Genomic DNA, 26165 nt, shown 5'->3' on the forward strand with positions numbered 1-26165 from the left:
TGTTGTCAAATAAATAGAATTTTCATTTGCAGACTGTTCAATTTCAGTTTTGAAAATAAGGAATTTTGAAACAAACCATGAAAGTAAAATAAGATATGAATTATTACAGAAAGAAGGTATTTTCAAAGAACACCCATAACAACAAAAATAATTTTAAGTGTAGTTCTAAAGATTAGTCCTCTTCATAACATAGAACAGTTGGACTTTTGAGGAACTTATCTTAAAAAGAAAAAAGAGCAAAAAGATGTGTTCTACTCTGAGATTATAATGCCCACTGTAGGTTCAGCATTGAAATGTCAAAACTGATATGATGCTACTTGAAATGTCCCATACAATCTGCAGTAATACAAGCAATTGAATACAAACAAAGTATTAAACATTTATTATGAAATCTTACAGGATTTTCAGGACATTTTCAAAGTGCTAGCAATAAACACACTTGGAAGAAAAGCTTTATTTCCTATTTTAAACTGAGTATATCCTATTTTTGGTTTGTGTATGTAACATTTCAATGGAAAGAAGTATCTCATTTTAGAAACAAACAAACCCCCCCCCCCCGATCAAATGTGATACATATGACCCTATTTTAATGTTATCTATCAGCTAGAAAAAAGTTAAACCTCTTATTAAAAAGCATAACTGAAACTGCAACTTTGAATCACCAAAAAGAAACCTAATACAAGCAACAGAAAAAAACAAAATGTAAGTGTAACTTAGAGTAAGTAATGTAATTAAGAATCTCAAAGTAAGCTGTGCTACTGCACTGATGACTGCAACACACTCTTTCACAAGACAAGTACAACTGCCCATACCCAGAGATCTGTGTTTTCCCTTAATCTGGCAGCATTAGTACTTCCTTCACTATCCCACTCTTCCTTTTTCCCTTCAACTCTACACCCCTCCCCACACAAATATCCTCCTCAGTATTTTAACCAGTGCTCATCCTTGAGTTCATAGGTAATGACTGAACCAGTTTCCAGTCGAAGGGAGAGGGATTTAAAGCAAGTGTGAAAGCAATGAAGAAGAATTAGCTTTTAGGTGAGCCCAGATTCCCTGGAGGAAATACCAAAGGACATGGAACTGTATTTACCAGGATAATAAAGTTAATCTGAAACAGATCAAGTAGATGATAAACTGAGGAGCTTTTTTCATGGAAGTGAAGAAACTGAAAGGGCTGGGTTGGGTAGAAGTTTGCAAGGAAACGTTTCTTAATAGGAAGTTTGGAGGATCACCCAGCATCTTTGCTCCAGCATTTTATTCCAATAAAGCTTTATCCATCTACTGTCAAGAGAGTGACTGCCTGTACTGATCAAGGAATGCTGCTCAGGTTTAAGATGAATGCATGGAAGATCCTTCGCATGTTTGTTTCAGGTTTATTTCAAACATATTCCATTTTGAGAACTCGTTTTCACCAGCAGAGCATTGCAAGGAATTACAAACCTGCACTTAGGAGATCTGCTATGTGTCTGTAGCACATGAGAGGGCAGCTGACTCACTGCTCAGATGCCTCCTGTCAAGACCATTTGGTCACCCTCTCCACAGTGCTTGATGAGGCACAGTGAAGCTCCAGCATTTTTAAGACATCTTGGCTTCAACAGAACTTACCCAAGGCATGACAAAACAAATCTACTCATGGTTAAAGCCCTATCTCCCAACGATCTTTCAACCAGATCTCTACCAAAATATCTAAAACTGACAGGTGTTTCTTGAAGAGAGATATCAGATAAAATTCTAAATGATGGAGGATACCTACAAAGAGCAAGATCTCTCCCCACCATGTAACCACCAGGCACAGCAATATCAACAGAGCATACCTATTTCCTGATTCCTAAATAATGAACTCAATAAATGTTCAACTGGAATTGACCATCCTAGAGATACATTTAGAAGCAAAGAAAAAAAATTTAACAGATACTGGTGCAGTAAGGCAATAGGTGTAAAGTACTGATGCATACGCAAAATACAAGAAAAGAACAGGGAAAAGTTAAGAGATGAAATTAAATAACTGAATTATCTAGGAACCAAAGTGTTTGCATGACAGGGAAATGGTAGTTACAGACAATGAATTCTGCTGAGCAACAGCTTAGCTTGAAAACTCAAAAATTTGCCTGTAATCAGAAGCTCATACAAAATGAATTATACAAAACATTATCAAGACTGAGTAGGGTCTGGAATGACCCTACTTATACAGAGCAATTCGTTGTTCCATGCACACAAGAAAAACTTCTTTGACAATTTCTGGATAATAAGTGATCATCAGTGCAAATGGGAGATCATTTTACATCCTGGTGTGATCTGTACCTTGAAGAATCAAAAGACCAGAGAGTACAGGGGACTACCATCAGCAGGAAAACACAACAGCCTGGACCAGGTTTCTCCTTATTAATCACCATCCCCTGCATTAATTATTATAAAACTGGAAGACAAAACTAATTCAAGTTGTCAAGTTTTTATTGCCCTTCTATGCCACTTTAGACTCTTCACACCAGTAATAGCCAAGCATATATTGCTTTTAAACACTTGCAGGAGAAAAGTCAGCTTTTTCCTTGGGAGCAAGGACATCTTTCACCTAGTTAGAATAATAAATTATTTATTTTTTGTTCTTATAATACTTTCTTTAGTATTCGTTTATTTGTTGGGTTTTTTTTTTTTCCTTTGGTAATGATTTCCAAATACTCCCTGTGGAGCATAAATGCACCAGAATTTCTCATATATTCAAGTGCTACAGCTATTGGCAGTTTACAGATTTTAAGTTAATTTACTCTAAAAAGGTAATATGATGAGGGGGTGGTGTGTGTGTATCTAAATGCATAACACTCTGAAAGATGTGCTCCTGAGCTGCATCTCAAGTGCTCTTGCTGCTAAATGCATATTCAATCAACAGGGTTAGACTTAGATAGTCTAAACTTATCTGCCATAAATGCAAATAGTGTTGCTATCACATTGACTGTTCTGTCATGTAAATCATTAACTGGCAAATCATGGTGGAAGTACTGTGGGAGGTCTCTAGTAAAACTGCTTATTGCAAGTAGTCATTTTTGAGGTCAAAGCGAGTTCCTTTGGATTTTACCTAGTTGGATAAGGAATACTTCCATGAATGGGAGACTCTACAACCCCTGGATGCCATGTTCTACTGCTTTTCTGTCCTCAGTTTTCCTTACATTAAAAAGAACCTCTCATTTCAACTTGTTTAGAATCTGTCATTATCCTGCTATGCACCATTGTAAAGACTTTGACCCTGTCTTAAAATCACAGAATATCCTGAGTTGAAAGGGACCCACAAGGATTATCAAAGTCCAGCTCCTGGCCCTGCACAGGACAGCTCCCAGAGTCACACCATGTGCCTGAGATTATTGTCCAAATGCTTTCTGAACTCTGTCAGGTTTGGTGCTGTGACCACTTCCCCGGGGAGCCTGTTCCAGTGGCCCACCATCCTCTGGGTGAAGAATGTTTTCCTAATATCCAACCTAAACTTCCCCTGGCACAGCTTTGGAAATGAAGCTGACCTCAGGTCTTGTCACTAAGGAGAAGAGATCAGTGCCTGCTCCTCCACTTTCCTTCAAGAGAAAGTTGTAACTGCAATGAGGTCTCCCCTCAGTCTCCTCCAGGCTGAAAAAGGCAAGTTCAGCCACTGTTGGTATGGCTTCCCTGTAAAACCCTTCACCTTCTTTGTTGCCATCCCTCGGATGCTCTCTAATGTTTAATGCCTTTCTTATTGTGGCACCCAAAACTGCCCCAGCGCTCGAGGTGAGGCTGTCCCAGCTCAGAGCAGAGGGGACAATCCCCTCCCTGGCCTGGCTGGCCATGCTGTGTCTGATGCCCCCCAGGACAGGGCTGGCCCTCCTGGCTGCCAGGGCACTGCTGGCTCATGTTCAACCTGCCACTGACTGGACCCCCAGGTCCTTTTCTGTAGTGCTGCTCTCATTGTCCAGTCTGTTCCACTCAACATGGAGAAGAACTTCATTCATCCTGTGATTCACAGTGGAAATTTTCCACTACACATGAGAAATTTGTAATCAGTGATACAAAATTTTTAAGCACAATGAAACATTTTAGGCAAGAAAGCTATTAGAACTCTGAACTTAGTATCACTACCAAATATTTCTTAATTGTTATCAGCAGATGGCACCAGATATACTTAGTATGACCTGAATAGGGTTTTTTTCTAAGATGTTTTATTAGGGGTTGTGACTATAGCTAGAACTTGCAAAATTTTAAATTTACATGCCTACATCTGTTCAAACTCCTGTTTTTCCACAGTTGTTATAAAATACAAGGCAGCTGTATTTAGTCCATGGATCATGCATGTACACACACCCTACTTCAAACCCAGTAGAACAGTCTCTAAAGGTTTAGAATAAAAGTTATGTTCCTCTAGATTCATTCAGATCACTGCACACCTGATGTTATTAGGGTAAAAGAAGACTGAGTTTGTATGATACAATCTAATATTTTCTGCTTGTGACTGTCAAGGTAACAGCTTGAATGCAAGAAAGGAGAGTAATGAACATCATGCAATTATGACTAATTGCAATGATTTGTTTTAATTCAAAGCTCACGTTTGGGATTAGTACTTCCTCAGTTTATGTGCTGCATGAGCTTGTAACTATTCAAATCTGTACTATTAACTCTTCTGCACGTTAACATTATGTGTGATCACTAGACTGCAATGTCTATGGTGACAGATTTGACTCTTTGGCAGGACAATGAACAATGAGCTAAAAGATCTCAAAAAATAGTGTTCCACAACAGTATTCCATTTATCAAAAAACAGTACTTTTTCATCAAAAAAGTCAACCTAATGACTTAATTTGTCTTTTGACACAATGCCAAAAGGCAGTGAAAAGCAGCAGGGAATCACAATCCACCTTGTACCTGCAAATCCAGCTGTGTGAGAAACAGGACTAAGACACATGCTTGCTTCTCAGTGAGCTTCATAAATTCACTCCATCTCTCCCCTTTTCACAAAAAGGCCACATTTCTTTTAACAACCCCACCTCAATAGCTACCAAACTGTCCCAGTGACGTTCTTAGTTCTAGTTGCAAAATCATTCAGGTCACTGTCAGGTCCTGAGCACATTAATTCTATTCATTAATTCACTATTTATTCTGAGCCATGTATCATGATTAGTTCAGTTAACTTGACCAATAAACAGAAGCATTAAGTTCACTCTTCTGTTCTCATAAGCTTTCCATCTTTTTTCTTCCTCAGGTTGCAATTTTCACTACTCTATATTCAGTTGTATTTCTATGAATCCTCATAAATGTAAGTGAAATGATCAAGAAATGCAAGGTCAGTGAAGAGAATAACACTGGCAGGTAGGTGGTCAACACAAAGAGTATGATTTATCTCCTTAAGAAAACAGTGAAACCCCACTAAACATTCTCTCCTGGTGAAGTTTAAGAGGGACAGCAAAGCTGCCACAGGAATTTACAAAGCTGCACAAACTTTGTCAGAGCTCTCAATGATTATAGAAAACCTTCCAGATTTTGAAAGGACAAATTAGATTTCTTAAGATTATTAATCAAAACTGCAGGTTTTGGATGAAGTAGTGTGTGCAACTCAAAACTACACCTCAGAAAAGAACACTTTTCTTTAGTCTGAGATAATGTGTGCACGATCACATTGTCATAGGTTTTCTAAATGAAATATACATTGTCCAAGGAGCACAACCAGCTTGTGACAGCTACACAACTGAAAGAAAACTACAGAAAGAACAGGAGAACTCAAAGTTAAATTCAGGTATATGGTACAGTGTAAGAAAACTGTATTTATGAATGGAAATATTTTAGAACATAACAGGGATATCTAGAAATAGCAAAAAGCTTTAAAAAGCTTACAGGAAAATTACTTTGGAATGGGAAACACAGCACTGAAGATACTTGACAGAGCAGCCTAGAGAATCTGGAAAGATTCAAGTAATCTCAAACATTCTCTCTGTAATTTCATGCCTTAATTCCTTAACTTCTAACAAGAGCTTCTCATGTCTCAGTCGTCTCTTGGTGGATCATCTATCCTGAAGATAGAACCTGATTCACAACTGGCTTTCTTTGGTTTTGTTTAAAGAGGTCACATTAATATTGCATGGAAAAATGAGCTTCTAAGAACACACAATGTGTGTTCACGATACAGAAAATTAATAGTCTATGAACAAAATGTCTGATCAAGCTTTTAAATAACTGTGATTCTGAGATATAACTATGATCACATGTCACATTCTATAAAACTCACAGTAAAAAAAGACTTAACATGTATTTTTAAAAGCATACAGTGTTTTCCCTTAACAGAACAGCTGAACTTCAGCATTATGTAAGTGGAAAAGCACCACAGTCTACTCTGCTTACACCACCAAAAGAGTAAAGAGAGATGTCATACTTGGGAAGAAAGCAACTGGGTTTCAGACACATTGTTTAATGGCAACAATCAGTGTTTGATGACAAGAAGGGTTCTGGATTTGCTGATGTGTCTGCTGAGCAAAGGACTTTCCCACAGGCAACTGACTACAGAACTGGCCTTTCACTAATAGAGAGTGAAGTTGGGTTCCTAATGGGAAGACTCTAGTTGTTTACAGCATTTCCAGAGTTTAGCCATTTTGGCAGGATTTCTATCATCTTTTGTCCCAGATTCTACAGACAAATTGTCATACATTATTGTCTGAAGGCTGTCTGCTCCAGACAACATGGCTGCACATTTTGAGATCTTCTGAACAAGTTTCCTGATAAAAAAACCAAACCCACAACCAAATCCCCTCAAAGTAGTCTGCAAACTAAAAACGCCATATATTAATTTCTTCAAAATTAAAGATTAATGGGACCAGCAAATGAACTCTTGAGGAGTTTACAATCCAAACAAGTGTTACTCCATTTTAAAGACAGCCAGCCAAGAATTCTACAATTTTCTAACAATGGAAGATCATCTGGTTTGCGACCAGGTATAAGAACTATTCCTTAGCTAAACAGTTACTGGAATTTTTTTTGATTCCTTTTTTCCTAAGTTGATACTTGAACTCAAAAACCTACAAAAATTCAGAAAGCAGCCTTGGGATTTTCTAAGTAAAACTGTTCATCTTCCTCCTAAAATCCAAACCAGTTACTTGAATACCTCATAAATTGGTTTCACATGCCTGTTACTATTTTTTTCCTTTTCACTTCCCGTAATTTGAACAACTCTAAAGACTTTGCTAAAACCTGAACTGAAGCAATACCCTTAGCAAATTTGTACCAAAGAATACAGAAGTACTTCAGAGAATCACAAAACCAACTGGTTGTTTTTCAATACACAAAACCTCTTTAACCTAGCATTACTGATCTGGCAGATGAAACCTACAGAAAGTGCTAAAAGCCGAATGTTCTTTGTGAAAAACTTCACTTAAAAGTCATTCACTTTAACTAAGGTGAGGTCATGCCAAGTTTCACTTCTCCCATGACAGAAGTTCCTCTCAAGGAGTATCAAAAGAGATCATCTGCAGCAGGAGCATCAAGCAGAACACTGAAAAACAGTGTACACATCAAGACCAAGAAGAGATCTGACAAGGTAGAAATTTGAAGAAATCAAAATATCTGCCTAGGGAGAAGCCACACAAGTGGGCCTGTGATGAGAATATAATAAGACTTTAAGAAGTAATGAGGTGCCAACTTCATTGGATGCTTTATTTCAAAAGGAAAATAGCTGGTCTGAAAGAAAGCCAAGAGCCCAAAGGATGGACTCAAAATGTTGTTGCACTCCATTTCAAGTTCTTTAAAATGCAAAAAAGCAAAATTTTGCTTTTTTAGACTGAGTAGACACAAAGTCTGTACAGAAAAAGGTGTACATACCTACCTACCGCAGGTTCAAGGGCATAATAATCTCTCCTGCTACAGCAATGTAAAAGGGAGAAAACTAACCTTACTTTTTTCTCCCACCTATGTGAAGAAGAGATGGCGTCTAACTGTGTTAAACACAAGAGAGAGCTGTCACTGTAGCAAAAAAAAAAACAAAAACAAAACAAACAAACAAACAAAAAAACCCCACAAACCAAAAAAAACCAAAAACAAACAAAAAAACCCAAAAAACACAACAATAGCTGTCACTCAGCTATTCTAACATGCACATACTAAACCCAAGAAAAATCTATTACAATTGTAGTTACTTTATTCACAGTAACTTCATTCACGTTTCTTCATTCACATGAATTTAAGGAAGAGAATGAGTATTTCTGCTTTTGTTGGCAGTGAGTAACCAAGTAACTTTCATGAACTAAGCTGACTTGTCATTCACTCCTGTACTGCTCTAACTTGGTAAGTCTCAAGAAACAAGAACAGTCAAAGAATTAATGACCTACAAATACTATATTTTGACAAGAAGTTTTAACTTCCAACTTGGATGTATTTGCAGGAGAAGCTTTCATGCAAGAAGATCCCAAATTCTATTTTGCAATCTGCAAAGCACATTCTCTCACCTAAAATGTTTTTCCCATTGAAAACCAGGAGTGAGAACTTAGGCACAAATGCTTAGAATTCCAGAGAATGACACCTGAGGTTGGCATGAAAACAAAGTAGCAGGTCATGGTAAAAAGAAAAATCCAATACAATTTATGAACGGGGATTCAAAAGAATAATACACATAATGCAAGAGGACGAAGAGGAATGGCAAGTAGGAAGGGTAGCACTTCATTTGGTGATTCAAGTAAGAAAAAGATTAAGGAAAACCAAAGGAATAAAAAAGAGAAACAGGAAAAACATCTATTCCAGTACATAAATTAAAAAAATACTAGGCAACAAAATTAACCCTGAGTAATTTGATTCTTCTCAATTTCTTGTCATATTTCATGATACAAAAGACATGCTTTTATTACCTTTCTTTCGAAAGAGTGCATTTAGATAGTTTTCTGCTTGGCATTCAATCTTATCAGTGTTGGACTGGCCCTGAGATGACAGTTCCTCTGTAGGCGTTGACTGTGAAGAACCGAAAACTGATGCACGATCCTGGAAAACATACAAAGATCATAACATCTTCCAGAGGTTAGTCTGCTGGTAGTAAAATATACAGTTAAATTACTGAGCTATTGAATGGAATAGAATCACTAAAATCAAACTACCTTGAGTCAAAATGCAGAATTAACTTATTTGCAAAATTCAATTCTCTGACTCTTATTTTCATACTAAAAAAAAGAGTGTTGGGGAATAATGCTTAATGCTTATAATGCTCATACTTACACTGGCTGTTTCTTTGTGTAAATTACAAAAGGAACATTTCTCATCCATAGACCAGTCAGTTAGCTCTTCTGGTTCACAGTCTTAAAGGAAGAAAAGAAAGCTAGATGTTGTAAACAAGCAAAAATTGATTTTGAGAACAAAATACACTTCCTAAAATTCTCTTCAATAAATCCTATCACTAATATGACATGTATTTATTGGTACAATGCATTCAGTCATATTCAATTCTTCAGATATTTTCAAATTCTTGTCTGACTTGTACAGCTCAACTTACAATTAGCAGAGAGTGCCTTCCTTAAAAGAAAAGGTGAACTCATGCAATTCAATTGATTATCTGCCATAATTACAGGAGGCATCTGAATACTGCAAAGAAAGCTCTGAATTGCAGGCATCATTCTTTTTAACTGAAGTGTGCAAACGTGTAGTAAACTAAGCTAAGAATTACCATAAGGACTCCTCACCATGTGAGCTACATGCATTACACTCATAGCAACTTAATTGACCATCACTATAGGTAAATCCATGCCTTAGACTCACTTGTAGCACTTGGATTTATCTAGAAAAGTACCTTGATATGTTTTATCAGAAAATGTACTTTGGTCTAGAGGGAATGCAGGACTTAAAGTTACATTGCCTATATTGTGTGGAGACACAATCTACTTCCATTAAACAAGTTACTAAGCTCCATTTAAAAATTAATCTTAATTTTTAAAACTTTTCCAAACCAACTGTGCAAACAGTTAAAATTAAGCTTCTAATTTCTTGTTTAAAATTGCACATGGCAGCTTATTCCAGTTTGCTTTTGTGGCAATTTTATCCTTGTACTCATAAATAATAGCTAAGTATTTAGCACCTTGATGCACTTAGAGAAGACTTTCGTTATCCCCTTTACACTTCATTTTGTGGCTTATCTAGTCCACCTCATGAGATTCAATTCTCTCTTCTGCTCAAGTCTCACTTGAACACCTGTTTCATGAACATGGGGACCAAGACCTCAAGATGATGTCTTTTACCTTTACACCAGACTTCCTTACACTGCAGGCAGTAGTTCTCCTACAGTATCCTGGTTATGCAACAGCCTTTATTACAGATGCAGTGTTTTGGCAGGTGAATCCAAACTTTATTAGCTACAACACCAAGGTCTTCTCCATCCTGGGTATTTCCACTTCATGTGCTTACAGCCTAAACAACTTTTTCACCCCCATTATTGTTACCAGGTATGCTTCCTTCTTTTCTGCATACCACTAAATTAGTCAGTTCTGTTTAGGGAGGTTCTTGAGATTATCTGCTTTCAACAGCACATGATGATAACTTGATCTTCGCTGGCTGCCAACCTCCCAGCCCCACTGATGCTCTCACTGCCCCTCTTCAATAGGGCAGAGGTGAGGAAGTAAGGTGGTAGGGGAGAAAACCAAGGGGAGAAACATGTGCGTCAAAAAAAGACTAGAGATCACTTACCAATCACTGTCACAGGGAAGTCAGACTCAACTTGGGGAGAATCAATTTCATTTATAGCCAATAAAAACAGATTTGCACAATAAGAAAGGGAAAACACTAAATCACCTTACCACCCCTTCTTCCCAGGTTCAGCTTCACTCCTTCCTTCCTGACTCTTCTACCTCCTCCCCCACCACAAACAGTGCAAGGAGGATGGAAAACAGACTGCTCTCAGTTCATAACACTTCCTCTCTGCCACTTCCTTCTCTTTTTTCCCTGGTTCCCTCTTGGGGTCTTTCCCACGGGCTACAGGCCTTCACAAACTGCTCCAGTGTTCTTCCCACCACCACAGCTCTTCATCAACTGCTCTAGTATGTGTCTTTTCCACAGGGCACAGTCCTTCAGAAGAGACCACACCACAGACCCACAGCTCCTGCCAGAAAACCTGCCCCTGCATGGGCTCCTCTCTACGGGCTGCAGTTCCTGACAGAGGCTGCTCCAGCATGGGATCTCCACGGGCTGTAGCTTCCTCCAGGGCATCCCCACCTGCTCCAGTGGGTCCTCCATGGGCTGCAGTGAGGACATCTGTTCCAACGTGGTCCTCCATGGGCTGCAGGTTCTACGTGCTTCACCATGGTCTTCTCCAAGGGCTGCACGGGAATCTCTGCTCCAGTGATGGGAGCACCTCTCCCCTCCTCCTTCTCTGACCTTGCTGTCTGCAGGGTTGTTTCCCACTGCCCACTGTCCTCCACCCTCTTCCCACAACTGCTGAGCCTTTACTTCTTCTCAAAGATATTATTAAAAAGGCAAAACCAGAATAAAATTACTCTGAAAAATAAAGGTTCTTCAGTTGGGCATAAACATAATGTAAGTAACTCCATATTATTACTTAAATCTAGTTTGCTCAGCTCTAAAATACTAATTTAGAACATAATTCTGTATTATTGTATTATATGTTTTCAGGGATGCAAACCAGCAATTTTTACAGGTTGGACAGCTGATGATTAAAACCAGACATTTTTCTTGGCTGGACAGTAACAAGAGATAATGAGTCATTTTTGCTGAATTACTCTACCTGTCCCAGCCCATTAGAGCTATTCTTTTTGGATGCCCACAGCATAAAACAACACTATTCCTTCATAACAAGTTAGTTGTTTTCCTTACAACCATGAAAGCTCTATTTATGAACCTTGGGATTCTACACCTAACTCTAGGACAGGTGTTATACTTTCAGAGAAGTTCTTCTGCCTTGGAATCCTGAATTTCCACTGGCAAAAGTCAAACTAGAGAGCAATCTTTGTGTATTTACAAAGAAGCAAAACTTGAGAAACATCAGCTCTATATTACACTAAACCCTTTATTCAAAATAGTATAAATCATGTGCAAGACATGCTAAGTCTGCCAGTGAGCAAAGCAAAACTGACATGGGATATATACAAGATCTATCAAATGCCAGACAGCCAACAGTCTCAGGTCACCACCACAGGAAACACCTGAGATCAGTATTAAGTTTTTAACTATAGATAGGCAGCCATACTCTCAGAAAAATCAGAGCCACAGACAGCACTTGAAGCTGAACAAACTTTCCTCAGCTGCATTGAATTTAGCATGAGGATCATCTTCCCTCCCCATTTGATCTTGCTTGGGGTCAGATGATGAAAGATTTGCAGACAACCTATAATGCTTGCCAGTCCAGGAGAAGTTGCTAAGACTGTGCAAACAGGATTTTAATACTAAACACAGTACAGATTATAGCACAAAGCTGTTAAACTTACTTCCATTTGTTAAGAATAAAATGGTAAACTTCAACAAAAAAGAATTTTTTTCATTTCTTAAGAGGCTCACATCTTCGTTTCCCTAAACCACTTTTCCCAAGAAATAATGTCAAATTAAGTAAATTAATTCAGGCATCTGTAGTAGTGAACAGATTCCACGTTTCTATCTTAAAATGTGAAATAATTGTCAGTAAATCTAAATATAAAATAGCTTAAAAAAACCAACTCTTACTTACCAGTATTTTTTCATTACAATAACATCCCAAAAGATTTTACAGCTATTTGTGACAATTTTGAACATATCACCCCTTTCTTTTTATACAGCACTACTGCTTCCTAATAAGTACATTAAAACAGCTGAAATATTTATCAAGTCCTTTGTATTTTTAATTTCATAAAAACTCCAATTCTATTAGATTTGTGTTTCTAATATAATTTTTCACTACTATAAATACTCCCAAACAACATAAGGAAAAATAAAAGCTTTCATCCCGTATAAAGGTGATTTTTTTTCCTGGCAGAGAAAGAGCATTGAGAGTTGCTTTTCTCCAACAAGACACAGCTTTTCTTCAGTGCTTAAGAGAACAGAACCCCAGCACATAATCCCCCCAAAAAGAAAGTACACACATCCCACACGATTCGAGGAAAAGCTTTTTAACTGTTTAGCTAACTATCCATAAGTAGAATGTAAAGAATAACAATTCATATGTGAATCTACTTAGCTGAAAATGTATAAGGGTATAAGGAAAGGATTAGAAAGCCCTAAAGATTCAATGACATAAGAGGCCTCAGTTCAGAGCTTGAACCACGGGCAGGTGCCAAGATACAGAACCTGACCCCTTTGCAACCAGAGGGTGCAGAATCCAAGCACTCAGGAAAACAAACTGGTGCTGAATAATGGTGACAAGAACCACTTCAGCAAGTCCAAAGTAAATCCTATCTATACAAGAATTTCAAGACACAAAAAAAAAAAAAAAGGTTTAAAAAGTATTTTCTTGGAAAAGTGTCATAGTCTAGTAAAACTGACTTGTATCTTTTACCATTTAAATTTGTCATTACAATTTATTATTCACTCCATTAATTAAGATAATACACTACAATATTTTAATCTACAGATCAAATACTATTTCAAGAAAGAACTAAGGAGGAAATATATCAATCATATTACATTAATGCACATTATTGATTTTTTTCATGTCACAATAGATAAAGCCAACAATATAAGAGAAAAAAATGCTATTGTATCTAAGCAGCATATATTTCAGCCAAAATTTTCTTCTGCACAAGAAAGCCACATAATTTCTTGAGGCATGTTTGAGGAAACACACATGCCTCTAATGAGCCACAATATTACATGTTGACTGTCAACTGTCCCCCTAGTTTAGTGGTTATGATGAGGAAAATGAATAAAAGATGCAGTAGTTCAGGCACATTGCTTAGAGTCCAAAAACATGAGTTCTAATTCTACCAGCCATATCTTTTAACTGAGGCAAATTATTTACTTTGTATCTTAGTTTCATTATCTGTAAAGTGAAAAGGGTCACTTAGGACAGTGGAAAGATTTGTACAAATTTTACTTCAGAGTTCTATATTAATCTTTACAACAAAATTTAGATTTCAAATCAGAAATAGCCCTGCATATTATACTAATAATAAAGCTGACCTCTACTGTACCAGTGTAAGCAATTTCACCTCGCATTACTGATGTTAGATACTGTATCTATAAAAATGAACCAAAAATAGAGTAAAGTAAGGTGGGCATCCCAACCTACCACAACATCTCTCTTCTGCCATTGACTCCAGAACTAAAATCAATTTTATAGATGCATCAGACACGGAAATAGGCTTTAATTGTTGAAGAACTCTTGCACATTACTGACATTAAATTTTTCAGAAATTGAAAAAAAAAAAAAAGCTCTGAAACATTGCATTTTAGATAAATATGGATTTAATTTGCAAGACAAAGTCACAATGGCATTAAATAGCAAAGACATGCAAGCAATGGAAATATCAGATTTTAAAAAGGGAAGAAATCTTCAACAGCATGAGGTAAGTATATCAAAAGGTAAAGTTAAAACTTTACTCCTAAGACAGCTCAAATACCTGCACACATGAACTATAAAGGAGCAATATAAACTTTACTGTATAGAATAGCATGCCCCTTTAACTGTAGCTTAGACTTTGGCCACTGCCTCATTAAATCAGTACTTTCTGCCTTCTTACCCAAAAGAAAAAAAAATTAAAAAAACCCAACCCAAACCAAAAAAAAAAAAAAAAAAAAAAAAAAAAAAAAAAAAAAAAAAAAAAAAAAAAAAAAAAACCAAACAAACAAACAAACAAAACCACACTACCACAAAAACAACAAAACAAAACAAAACAAACCCACCACCATTGATACATAAATAACTTTAACTACTAATCACTGTAAAGCTCAATACATACAACATATTGGAATTACAACCAGAAAAAAAAAACAAAAAGAGATACAGTACCCTTATAACCATATCCTGTTTCCTTTTCAAATGTTTCCCTGCTTATCACAGCAGATGAGAACACTAGTCATGAAAACAAGCTTTAATCCAACTGTACATATTTCTTAAATGTTTTATGTCTTACTAGTGGCAGGCCTAGCTTGAGACAGAAAAAAATATTCTGAAAGCATCAGCAAAGTAGTATTCCAAGTTCTTCCCCATGGAAATACTGTGTTATGCACCTGATGCACACCGAGGAACTTGCACATTATGAAGGGGACAAAACCAAACCAAGCTAAAGCAATTGCTCCAAAAGTATTCTAAACCAAGATATACAGTACATGCCACTCTGCCTCATGTACCAAATAAGTGATATGCTTTACAAATTACACTGTCAGACAATGAATCACAAAGAAGTGAGATGGAACATTTTTAAGGTTTGGTAACAGAAAGAGCATTTTTTAAATCATAAAATGAACTTGGCAAAACAGTTCTTTCAACACTCCAAAGCCATTTTTGCTATATAGTCCCCATGTTGTCAAAGACAGATAAATCATTCCATACTTAACTATGGACTTAGGTGTTACTGACAGCTATTCCAGCAAAACCAAACCCAATTGGATTCATGGTAGGTCTTATAAGGGTAATGGAAAAGGTGTGCGTATATATATATACACACACACTTAAACATACTATGACTTTATATATATACTCATATAAAGTATTATAAAAATTAAAAGCTTGGTGTATATATAATAAAGTTGTAAAAAAGTATGCACATATAAAAAGCATGAATTTTCTTGACCACTTCAAGACCAAACTAGCATCCACTACCTTTCTTTTACCAATTAATGTCAATAGGAAGCTGAGCAGCTTGTCTGCCCTTTCTAAAAGATGTTCAAAAACAAAGGAGGAGCTGCACTATTCCAGAAGAGTAAGTCTTTCTCATGAGAGCTTCCCAGAAAAGCTTAGCTAATCCAAACGCCCCTGTATGGGAACAAAACCTAGGTATCATTCTACCTAGTGTTTTGCATATGCACAGTATTGACAAGAAAATGAATAAATGAATATTGGAAAGAAAAGCATTAGATTTCCTTTTTCAAATTCATAATATATACTTGAAACTACCTTTAGCTAAAAGAAAAGTAAGTTAAGGTCATTGCACTAAAAGCTGGCTCATTTACCTTCAAATAAACTGAGGTCTCTTCGTAGCCTTGGTCCATAAAGCCCTTCTAAAATACTTTCAAAACCTGGAGACAAAAGAAACATTTAAAACAGTAAATCAAAAGTTTCTTAAAGGAAATCAAATTCCAGAGAACTGGCAACAAGTATCCTCAAATTCTAAGAGCAATTCCACAAATTGTTACATTTATCAAATAAATATTACTCCTTCCACTATAGTACTACTCAACAGCATTAGAAGATAAAAATAAGACAAGGCAACTGCCATCTGCCCACAATCAGCCTATTAAGCCATGCCCCAACAACCTCATTAGACTTAAAATAACTACCACAGAATCCTAAAGGTGGGAGGATTAGCCTCATAGCTCTAAGCAAGTGAAGGAGTTTCTCTCTCAGCGTGAGAATTAAAGCCATGTACAGAGACAAGAAAAAATTAAAAGAAAATAAAACACCAAAAACTTCAAGATAAGGAATGTCTCATCATCTCCTGAAACTACATAATCTGAGCAGGCTAATATTATGAGAAATAGAAAAAAAGCAAGCTTCTTTTGCTTCTGATACCATGACAGTGCTCTCTAGTCCTCTGTATCCATACAAAAATGCTTTAAAATTGAGGATTAGGTAAATCAAATTATTTTACAGATTACCAGCTAGTATGTTTTGGTATTTAGTAAAAATTAAATACCTCAATATGGGTGATGAGACACAGAGCAAATCAAATGATTGATAAATAAATAAATAAATAAAAAATTAAAAAAACCCCAAACCCACAAGAAAAAAAAAAGCATGACAACTGATGAAATATGGTGACAATCTACAGCATCAATCAATAACAGTTTTGTTCAATATAGAAACAGTTTCCAAGTGCCTCCCTTCCTCCTTCCAAATAATAAGCTTATTTGAAAATAAGAGGATAATTCAAAGCAGCATTTGAAGGTTCTCATTCTTTACACTGCAGGCCTGTCCATAGCTATTTTGCTAGACCAGAACTTTGGAAGACTTATCATCACACCACAGAAAAATACCCAAATCGTCAGGAAACAACTGCCATCAACAAGGAACATTCAGAATCACAAAACCTGCTCATCATATGATGTCTTTTAAGACAACAAAACATCCTGTTCTCTCTCCAAAAGTTGTATTTACTTTTGGTTTAGATTGTATGTACACTACTATAAGAATAAATATGTACCATTTTTGAAGCAGACAAGGGAAGCTATCAACACATAGGAGCTGTTCAGTTTGACAAGTCAGATTTTATTAAGATTTCCATTGCAAAGTAATTTTAATACATGAACTATACTGTGAATCAATTATAATCTCTACAAATCTGCTATTTGAGCTATAAATGGATTTATATCTTTATATCTTGAACTATATGGATTTCATTTGCTACTTCTCTTTGTAATAAATATAGTACCACGAGACAACACAAATTAAATGACAAAACCACTGTCCTCTAACAAATATATATATACACATCTTATGAACAGCTCACAAGAACTAGAAAGCAAAAAAACCAAAGCCCAGGCACATACTAATTTGCCTTAAAGCATCATCCAGCCACTCTTAGTTTCAATGTAATATAAATTCACATAGCACAAATTCCCTGTTCTGGCTTCAAAGGGTTACAGACAAAAAAGGCAAGAGAGATGAAGCCTGAAGTTAAGATAGGAATCCTCCAAACATAACAGGGTGGAAATACAAAACACACTATGTGTATTGCCATTTATGTTACAGACTGAAAGCCATTTTAGGTCAGCAGCTAGTTATGATCTGCCAAGTTATTGTCCCTGGGTAAAGAAATGAATGAAGCAGCTCTTGGAGACAACTCTGCTTCTTTCAAAAGAGCAAACAGCAACTCCTATTTTCCAGGACTTCATCAATCAAACAACAGGAAGCTTGTTTATCATCCCAGTCAGCACCCAAAACCTCCCTGGTCTTTGGACACCTACCACCCTTCCCACCGTGTAGAGGGTGGTACTTATTTCTGCCTTTACTTTTGTCTTTATCTGGCTGCCCCATTACCTGCCCCTGCCTCCACAAAACCACAGTGCAGAAACCCCAGCTCTGTAAAGAGCAGTCTGTCAAGGCAGAATGCAACCTCCAAACAGGCCTCCATACAGCCTGTATTAAAGATGGTAATTAGCACACGGTGGGAGTTGTCAGGTTTTTTTTATTTGTTGTTGTTAGGGTTTTTTTTTCCTTTTTTTTTTACCCTGAGGAAAGAATATACCAGCCCTTCTTTGCTAATTCACCAAACTTCTTTCTATCCTACCCATCTAAAGGGCTGTTCTCTTCCTGTAGTACTACAGAACTTCTCCAAGGAGCCACAACACACTTATCCTGTCCAATTATTTGCTTACTCACCTTTGGATACTGGATGCCTTCTTTTAAAAAAAACACTTGTACAACCTAAGAACATCAAGAGAACCTTTTTTCAGACCTTAGGCTAAAATTTTCCCAGAAAGCACCTGTGTTCCATGCTCCACAAACTACTACTGCCTTTCAGCAGAATTGATACAATTTTAGTTCAACCTAAATATGAAGCTGTATCTTAGTTTCTAGTACTTATGAATGAATGCTGGCACTGTTTCCTAAAATGTAACCATCTGGGCACAAGCAGTTCAATAAATTTTTGTTTTCTTCTTGAGTCAGTATGCTGAAGCAAACAGTAGCAGCAGCTTTGGAACTCTCCAGAACCTGAAGAGCCTACAGAAACCAGTCAGAAATACAAATTGCTTATACTTTTTATGATTCACTCATGGAAAAAAATTGCTTCAAAATAGTTTTACAGAATGTGCTGTCTCATGGTGGTTGATTGCTTCTGATTCCAAAGTGCCTTTCAGACCTGTTGCATGAGATCTGACACTTTAGCTCCAAACTGAAAAGCAACACTTGGCTCTAGTGACTTGCAATACCCCGATTTTTCAAACTTCTTCTTCCTCTAATAAATTTATTATATATTTTATGTAGAAAGAATCAGCTTTCTTTATTATCTGAACCTTTTAAAATCCTAGATAAGTTCCTCCAACTGTCTTCATAAGTAGAAATTTGTGACAGAGCTAGTCTCTCGACCCAGTTACAAGTTTCCACAGTTTGGATTTCCAAATAAAGCTGTGAACACGTTTTTTTTTTTCTCTATATTAACTCCCTCCTGCCTTTCTCCCACCAGTAATACTGCTTTCCTCACTCGGGGCTGAGATGGGACAGGAACTCCCACCAGGAGGGAGGCTGAAGCTGTGACCTCCAGCACAGGGGGCTCTCGTTTTCCATCGGTAGCTATTTGGGTACTGAAAAGGCAAACAGCCCAGGAACAGGTCTGGCATAAAAGCCATGGGTCACAGCCAAGGCCACCAAAAGGAAGCAACAGGTGATAGGAACTGCAGATTGCCACGGGGCTTCTGCCCAGCAGCTAGACTGGCTGTCTTCAAAGTTCACCTGTTGCCTCTGGTCCAAACCCACAATGTCACAGAGAAAATCTTATGGCTCATCTGGCTGTTGAAAATATCATGTCACCCGTCTACCTGGCCACCATGATATTGCCAAAAGTGACCTTCAGCAGACCAGAGCTAACTACAGGAGCACAGGTGTCAATGTAACAAACAAGAGCCCAGGTGTTGATCCAGGGTTAGGGCTTTCCTAGGGCAAACAAACATCACGTGCCATCAACATCTGACTACGTGGCTGCAGGCAGGACTTCAGCTCTTAGGACATTAGGATCCTTTGAGAAACAGAGTTCTCGAGAAAGACAGGATCTATTTGATAACACAAATCACCATTGCCAGCGGGCTTGCCTCATAATGAGGTCTTCAGGTTTGTCAGGAAAGTGGAGACTGAAGCCTAGAGAGGAAGAGAATGGCAGAGAGGGCAAAGGCACACAAGGAAGTCCTTACAGGCCCCCTGAACAAGTGGCGTAAGCAGGGACACACCTTAAGTAGCTGCATATAAACACATTCAGCACAGGAAGCAAGCACCAGGGATTATAAACCAGAGAACATAATGATCTTACTGGCGAGGCAGTTCACACAACTGCAGTGGATGGATACTGGCTTTTACGAAAGGGGAAGTGAGAAAGTCATGGCCAGTTCCTAGATTTTAACTTGAACAAATGGAACCCTAGTGTGGAATGGGCTACAGGACAGCTAAAAATCTACAAGTCAGGATTCAACCAGGTGAACATCATAGTGAACATCTGTTACAGACTGCCAATCAAGGGTAAGTAGATGAAGTCTTAAAATAACAAAAATACCCCCCAAAACCACCACCATTACAAAAAAAAAAAAAAAAAAAAAAAAAAAAAAAAAAAAAGGCTGCACAATCACCAAGACAGATGCTGGAAATGGAACATGCCAGTGCACAAGCAACCCAGGAGATGCTCTGGTGTCCAGAGGACAAACCTGCCTGAGGTGGTGGACAAGCTCAATAGGGTAGGGCACTGTGGGCACTGTCTAGTTGCTACTTATCACTAAGTAAGAGATAATCAGTGATGTGACAGTTAACAATGGTCTCTGCCACAGCAGCCATGAGATGGAACGCAGGATCCCAGGGGAGGTGAAGAACTTGAATAGCTCAGTAATTTTCTGTGGGCTTAGTAGTCACTGATTTAGATCCCTCCCTAAGACAGGGAGAGCACAGTAGAACTACAAGTAGGATGCTGTTGGGATGCTGTACCGTCTTGTTTAAACCAGAGAAGTCTCATGGCAAGGTTTCTATTGTGTTATCCTACTAACTATTTTATAAGTCAAAGAAATCACAAGGTGAAGAGCTACTGAGCAATTCAAAAAACCAATACTTTGTGAATTAATTCCAGTATGTTAAGTGTCTCTACAAGTTCACTCAGATTTAAAACAGGATTATTAAGCCCAAAAGAAGTCTTTAGACAGTCTTTACAACTTTTTATTTAAAATCTTAAAGAGAAGCTCCCTTTCAGCTGCACACAAAGCTTAAATGAAACTTTTCCATAATTTATCACTGTAAACTACTTAGTGTCTGAAATCTCTTAAAGCCTACACATTAGAGAGCGCCACATATAACAGTGCAGGCTGTAATATTCATTGTCATGAATAAAAAAGAGTAATAATTAAATGGATATATTCCATGAAGCTTCCAACACTGTGCACCTTACACACACTTAGAGGTACTCAAGTAATATATGGGGACTCTTCCCCATGACCAGATAGTCTTTCTTCATCCTCCTCCTCAGCAGCAGCTGCATGGCTGTGAATTATAAAAGCCTTCTCCGTTCAGAAACTCAGAAGTGGCCACGCAGCCCCTGTCACCATGGAAGCAATGGACAGTCTATGCTGCACTACGCCCAGAGAAAATCACGAGGTGAAGATTTACAGGAATTTTAATGCAAAGCTGGTCTAGGTTAATTTTGGACAGATACAGTAATTGAACAGTTATACAGTACAAAGTGAGCTCAGACAAGTTTAGCTATACATTGGCTATTGTTTTCCCAAAAAGCTTCACCTCTACAATGTTTCTGAGAGGAAACAGCTACTTTAGCCTTGCAGTTAAATTCAACACCCATCTCCTCCTTCCCTCCCTACATCCTCTAAGTGAATGGAGACTGCAAGTATGTTTTCAAAAAATTTGAATGACTCAGACTGTGTTAGAAGAACAGCCTAAAAAAGAATAAATATGTAATAAATGGAAGCTGACATTTGACTACCACTTTCAAATGAACCACTTGGTGGGTCTGAAGATAGGAATAGTACTTACTCTCTAGTTGGGAAAGGGAACAGCAATGTAAGCACAGGTTGTATTAAGAAGTTTTTGATAGGTTTTATGCACTCTACGTCACATTCATTTCTTGATTCCCCTAAGCTTGTATATGGCCATATTAACTCCTGAATTTGTATGTTCTTTTCAGATGAAAGCCCATTTCATAAAAATAGATATATTTCCTTTCCTTTTTGACTTTTTGTTTCTTTACTAGTCTTTTTTCTCTTCCCCTTTCATTTCTGTTTAAGAAGTAATCCAATTCTAGGGCTTTAGCTACAAGGCTTTTTTTTTTTCAAGCCTATATTTAGGACATTTTACTAAAAAGTAACCATTTTAGTTAAATTTTTTTAACAAAGCATTTTTTATTTGTTCTTTTAATCAGTGCTAGAACACAACAATGCTAAACCTCAAGAGGTGCCTCACAAAACTTGTACAAACTATAACAGTGACACCAATGACCTCAGAGGATGCCACCTCAAAAACCTTTTTGCTTACACTTGCTCTCCCATCCTCTGATCTGCTGCAGCTTTTTCAGTTTAGGAAAGTATAAGCCTTTTATCAGTTCTTCTGCTCAAAGATAAAAGTGCAAATACTTCTAAATAAACTCACTTCTGGTTTGATATTTTTCTAAGCCATAAAGACTGTTTTATTTGTACCTCTGGATGAATACCAGAAACAGTAGATGAATGCTCCTTACAGGGATAGAAAAAAATTAAATGAAAGAGGGAGATGTTTTTCAAGATTGCTCAGCTCATTCATAGGTACTGCTCTACTTTTCATCTAATGTGAAAGGTTACCCTTCAGATGGGATCCTGTTGTTCTCTCTAAGATGCTCTGTGTGTTAAGAAATTTGGAAAATTCTGGGTGCATGCAAATTAAGTTCTGCTTCCTGCCTTCTTTTCTAGCATATCATCAGCTAGGCACAGGGTACCACTGCCACACACTGCTTTGAAGGACAGGGCATGCATGTGTATTTTTACTACAATGAAGTGAGACTTTCAGCTTTAAGCACTACGGCCTCTGGAGGCATTGTAGGAAAAAAAGAACACTGAGCCTCTGTAAAACACAATTTTGCTAACCCATCTAAGAAAATTAGCAGCAGTGTATGTTGAACTCTTCACAAGTTGTGTGTCTGAAAGTTGACTTCCATCAGCCTTCACTTTGTAGCTTACTACACAAAGAGTCACGTCTGAATTATGGTAGTTCAAGTTGTTTTATTGAAGTCCAAACCACTTGTTAGTTAGCTTCTTATGTAAAATCAGGCATCACCCCCACTCCTATTTAAGATCTTATTAAGTAACAAGCACCAGTGAGGAAGACTCATGAATCCCCCTTATTTTTTGAATTTGATGTTCTCAGCAGAGAAAACAAAAGTTGAAGAAAAAAAAGTTGCACATTTTTAGCAGTGTTTCTTTTTAAATCAAAACTGATGTGAAAGTAGGTACAGAACTGCTCATTTCAAGTCTTAAAAGGTTGCAAAATTTAATAAGTGGTCTTTAAAATGTAATTAGAAAAATCCAAAGATTACATTTAATGAGATTGAGCACTGTACTGCCAGACACAGCATTAAAATTAAACTACCTTATTTTATTTTTTGGTGTGGTAACCAGCTACTGTTACTTTACCCAGCTGTTAAACAGACTTGGTAACTCAAGAGCTCAATTTCTGTTTCTGTATTTGCCTCTGAACACTTATCTAGTTGACATATGAATTCTGTTCCCATTCTGAAGTCATACAACCTACATTTTGAGTTGGTATTTCTCGATCTATGAGGACCATTACATAATTTGTTTCAGAATCTAAAATCACATTGGAAAGAAATTATGGACAAGTAAGGACTGAAAGACAGATCTGGCACACTGGTTTATGCCCCAACCTCCTCCATTACCTGCCCCCTTCACCCCACACACATTAATTTAAGTAGCAGTAGCTTCATGCCAAGGTATAACACACAAATACAAATTTCTGAGCTAAAACTCACTGACATAACTGATATTATCATGAGAAAAATGAATTTGATTTCCGCCCCCCATCCTTGTAACTTGGCCCTGTTTTAGACACCTGAAAAGTGATTCCTTTTGAAAACAGCATGTAATTCAAAACAGTACTATATCTAAATAAAAAACATCAATTCTCCTTCTCCCCATTCTGTGCATTCTCATGACTGCATTATTTAGCTTGGCCCAGCACAGGGGTATATCTGGAGGAAGTTTTGTGGTTTGCCTTACAAAGACAGCTACCTTGGATTAAAACAATCATACCGCAGACAGAATTCAGCTTCATTGGTTTTGTCCAGTACTAGAACTGCCTTTATTTTCTTTTAAAATGTACCCTAGGCAGACAAAGCATCAGTTTCAGTTTCCCTGAAAGAAAACCTTTCACTTTTCTTCAAATTCTCTCTCAGTAGTGCTTCAACATTTACTGATAAATAATATTTATCATTAATACAGATGCAAGAGTAGAAAGTAGCATTTTGTTTTGGCTTACTTAAGTCATCCGCCTGTCTTACAAGTTATCCCTTTCATAGGAAAGGGACTTGGAGCTCACACTCAGTCATCTTTTAGCTTCTAATCATGTTAACTTACAGCCTTCTGAAGTACACAGCTATATTTTCCAGGTGCAGCTTGCACTTTATTGTCCACCATGACTTGCCACTACAGAAAGGAATTGGTTTACCTGAAAAATGGTTATCTGCTCCAAACTTTTGCACCTTTTTTTGTCTCCAACAGGAAAATAAAATTGATTACATCAGAAACTCAAATCCCTTAAGAGTATGTGTTTATTAATCAGCCATCACCAACTTCCTTTGATATATCAGATCACTCTCATTTATTTAGAAAATAATTTATGAGCTTTCTGTAGCCCTAACTCAAAATTTTGAAAAAATAAATAATTACATTCATTTTTTATTATATCTAATTACCTTTATCCCACCATTAGAATATAAGCAGAAATTCCCTTACAACCTTTTAAAGGAGAATACTCTGTAGAGAAGAGAGGTATTTTAATACTTTATAGGACTGGTGCAGTGTGTTTAATAGAGAAATTTAAATTAAGCATTAACATCTGTGTCTGTTTCTTTTGCCTTTCCCTTCCTTCCACAGGTCAGCAGCTGTCTGCCCACTGTCCCCCCCTAACCATAGAGGATTAATAATTTTAGTCTTGCTTATATATTGACATAAATCTCAACGTCACAAGGTTTTTGTTGCTTGGCTTGTTTTATTTTGGTTTTACTTATATATTTGTTTTTAAATCTACTACTACAACAATCTGGAAAGGATTGACTATAGTATGAAACAACTGAAGCACTGAGATTAAAAAAAAGGCAAAAACCTCCCCCCAAAACAAACCAGTAATCAAATACTCAATCACTTTCTTGCCATTTATACAAATGGCAAGAAAAAACAAAAAAAGTAATGTGCTAGACAGAATACTCTAGACATAAAACATGGCAACAGAAGCAAAAATCATTAGATCTTTATTCAAATATTTTATTTTTCCTGTTTGTAACATCACTACAGAATATCTATTCTTAAAATACATTATTTGACAGAGTGTTGGCCAGATTATCAGGTAAAAAGCATCCCATTTTTCTCACAGAAATTTGATTTAAAAATTCTGGAGACAATTTAGGACAGATTTTGCATAGGAATAGAGCACGGAGGGGGCTTCTGTTGAATATGTTGTGTAGCTTGAATCCATTTCTTGCTTACAGCACTAAAAAATTTCTTATAATAGAAAGTTCTAAACATTTAACTTAAAACACTCATTTTCTTTACCATATTGATTCAGTTCCCTGAGCAAACAGGAACCAACATACCAGAGATTCCAAAATGAAAGGGAGGAAATCCTCTATTTAGACTCCAATACAAATTCCAAACCATAGTTAAAATGATGCTTTTCCTTCTCTGCAAATCTTGACTTCAAGAACTAATGCAGCTGAGGACACTGCTGCTGCCAGCAAGACAGGCTGACCAACCTCTGAAATGAGACTACAGAACCATGTCAGTTCTGACTGCTTACATTTCATTTAGGATAAAAATCCTTGGTTTCAAGTCTATATGCTGTGCTTTATTGCGGGGATGAAGACAGATGAAATATAGTTTCAGAAAAATATTATGTACATCAGAAGAACTAGCTGTGAGCAGTTACACTCACTAAGCTGAATACAGAGGGAGACTGACACTGGCCATACTGCTCAGAGGCAGAACAAAAAGAGGAAATGTTGTGCCTCCCCCCCAATTGTTCACAATTTTAAAGAAAAGGGTGGCAGCCAACAGGGGTGGGAGGCGGAAGTTTTTGTAGGTTAAATAAAGACTGCAGTCAGCATCAACTCTGAGTTCAGGTATTTATAAATCACAGCACGAAAAATGAG

The 26165-nt window shown here is 37.2% G+C and overlaps 1 protein-coding gene across 9 annotated transcripts in view; it reads right to left on the reverse strand.

The window, feature by feature from the left end:
• The window catches only part of LCORL (ligand dependent nuclear receptor corepressor like), an 80813-nt gene that overhangs the window by 39547 nt on the left and 15101 nt on the right, over positions 1-26165 (reverse strand). For all 9 annotated transcript variants that reach the window (XM_063401690.1, XM_063401682.1, XM_063401683.1 and 6 more), the window contains 3 exons: positions 16063-16128; positions 9196-9275; positions 8835-8964 (listed from right to left, as the gene is read on the reverse strand). In XM_063401690.1, the coding sequence (XP_063257760.1) occupies positions 8835-8964; positions 9196-9275; positions 16063-16128 (276 nt within the window). The remainder of the gene's footprint in view (positions 1-8834; positions 8965-9195; positions 9276-16062; positions 16129-26165) is intronic.

This window comes from Prinia subflava, chromosome 7 (genome assembly GCF_021018805.1).
Source record: "Prinia subflava isolate CZ2003 ecotype Zambia chromosome 7, Cam_Psub_1.2, whole genome shotgun sequence".
Classification (NCBI taxonomy): Eukaryota; Metazoa; Chordata; class Aves; order Passeriformes; family Cisticolidae; genus Prinia; species Prinia subflava.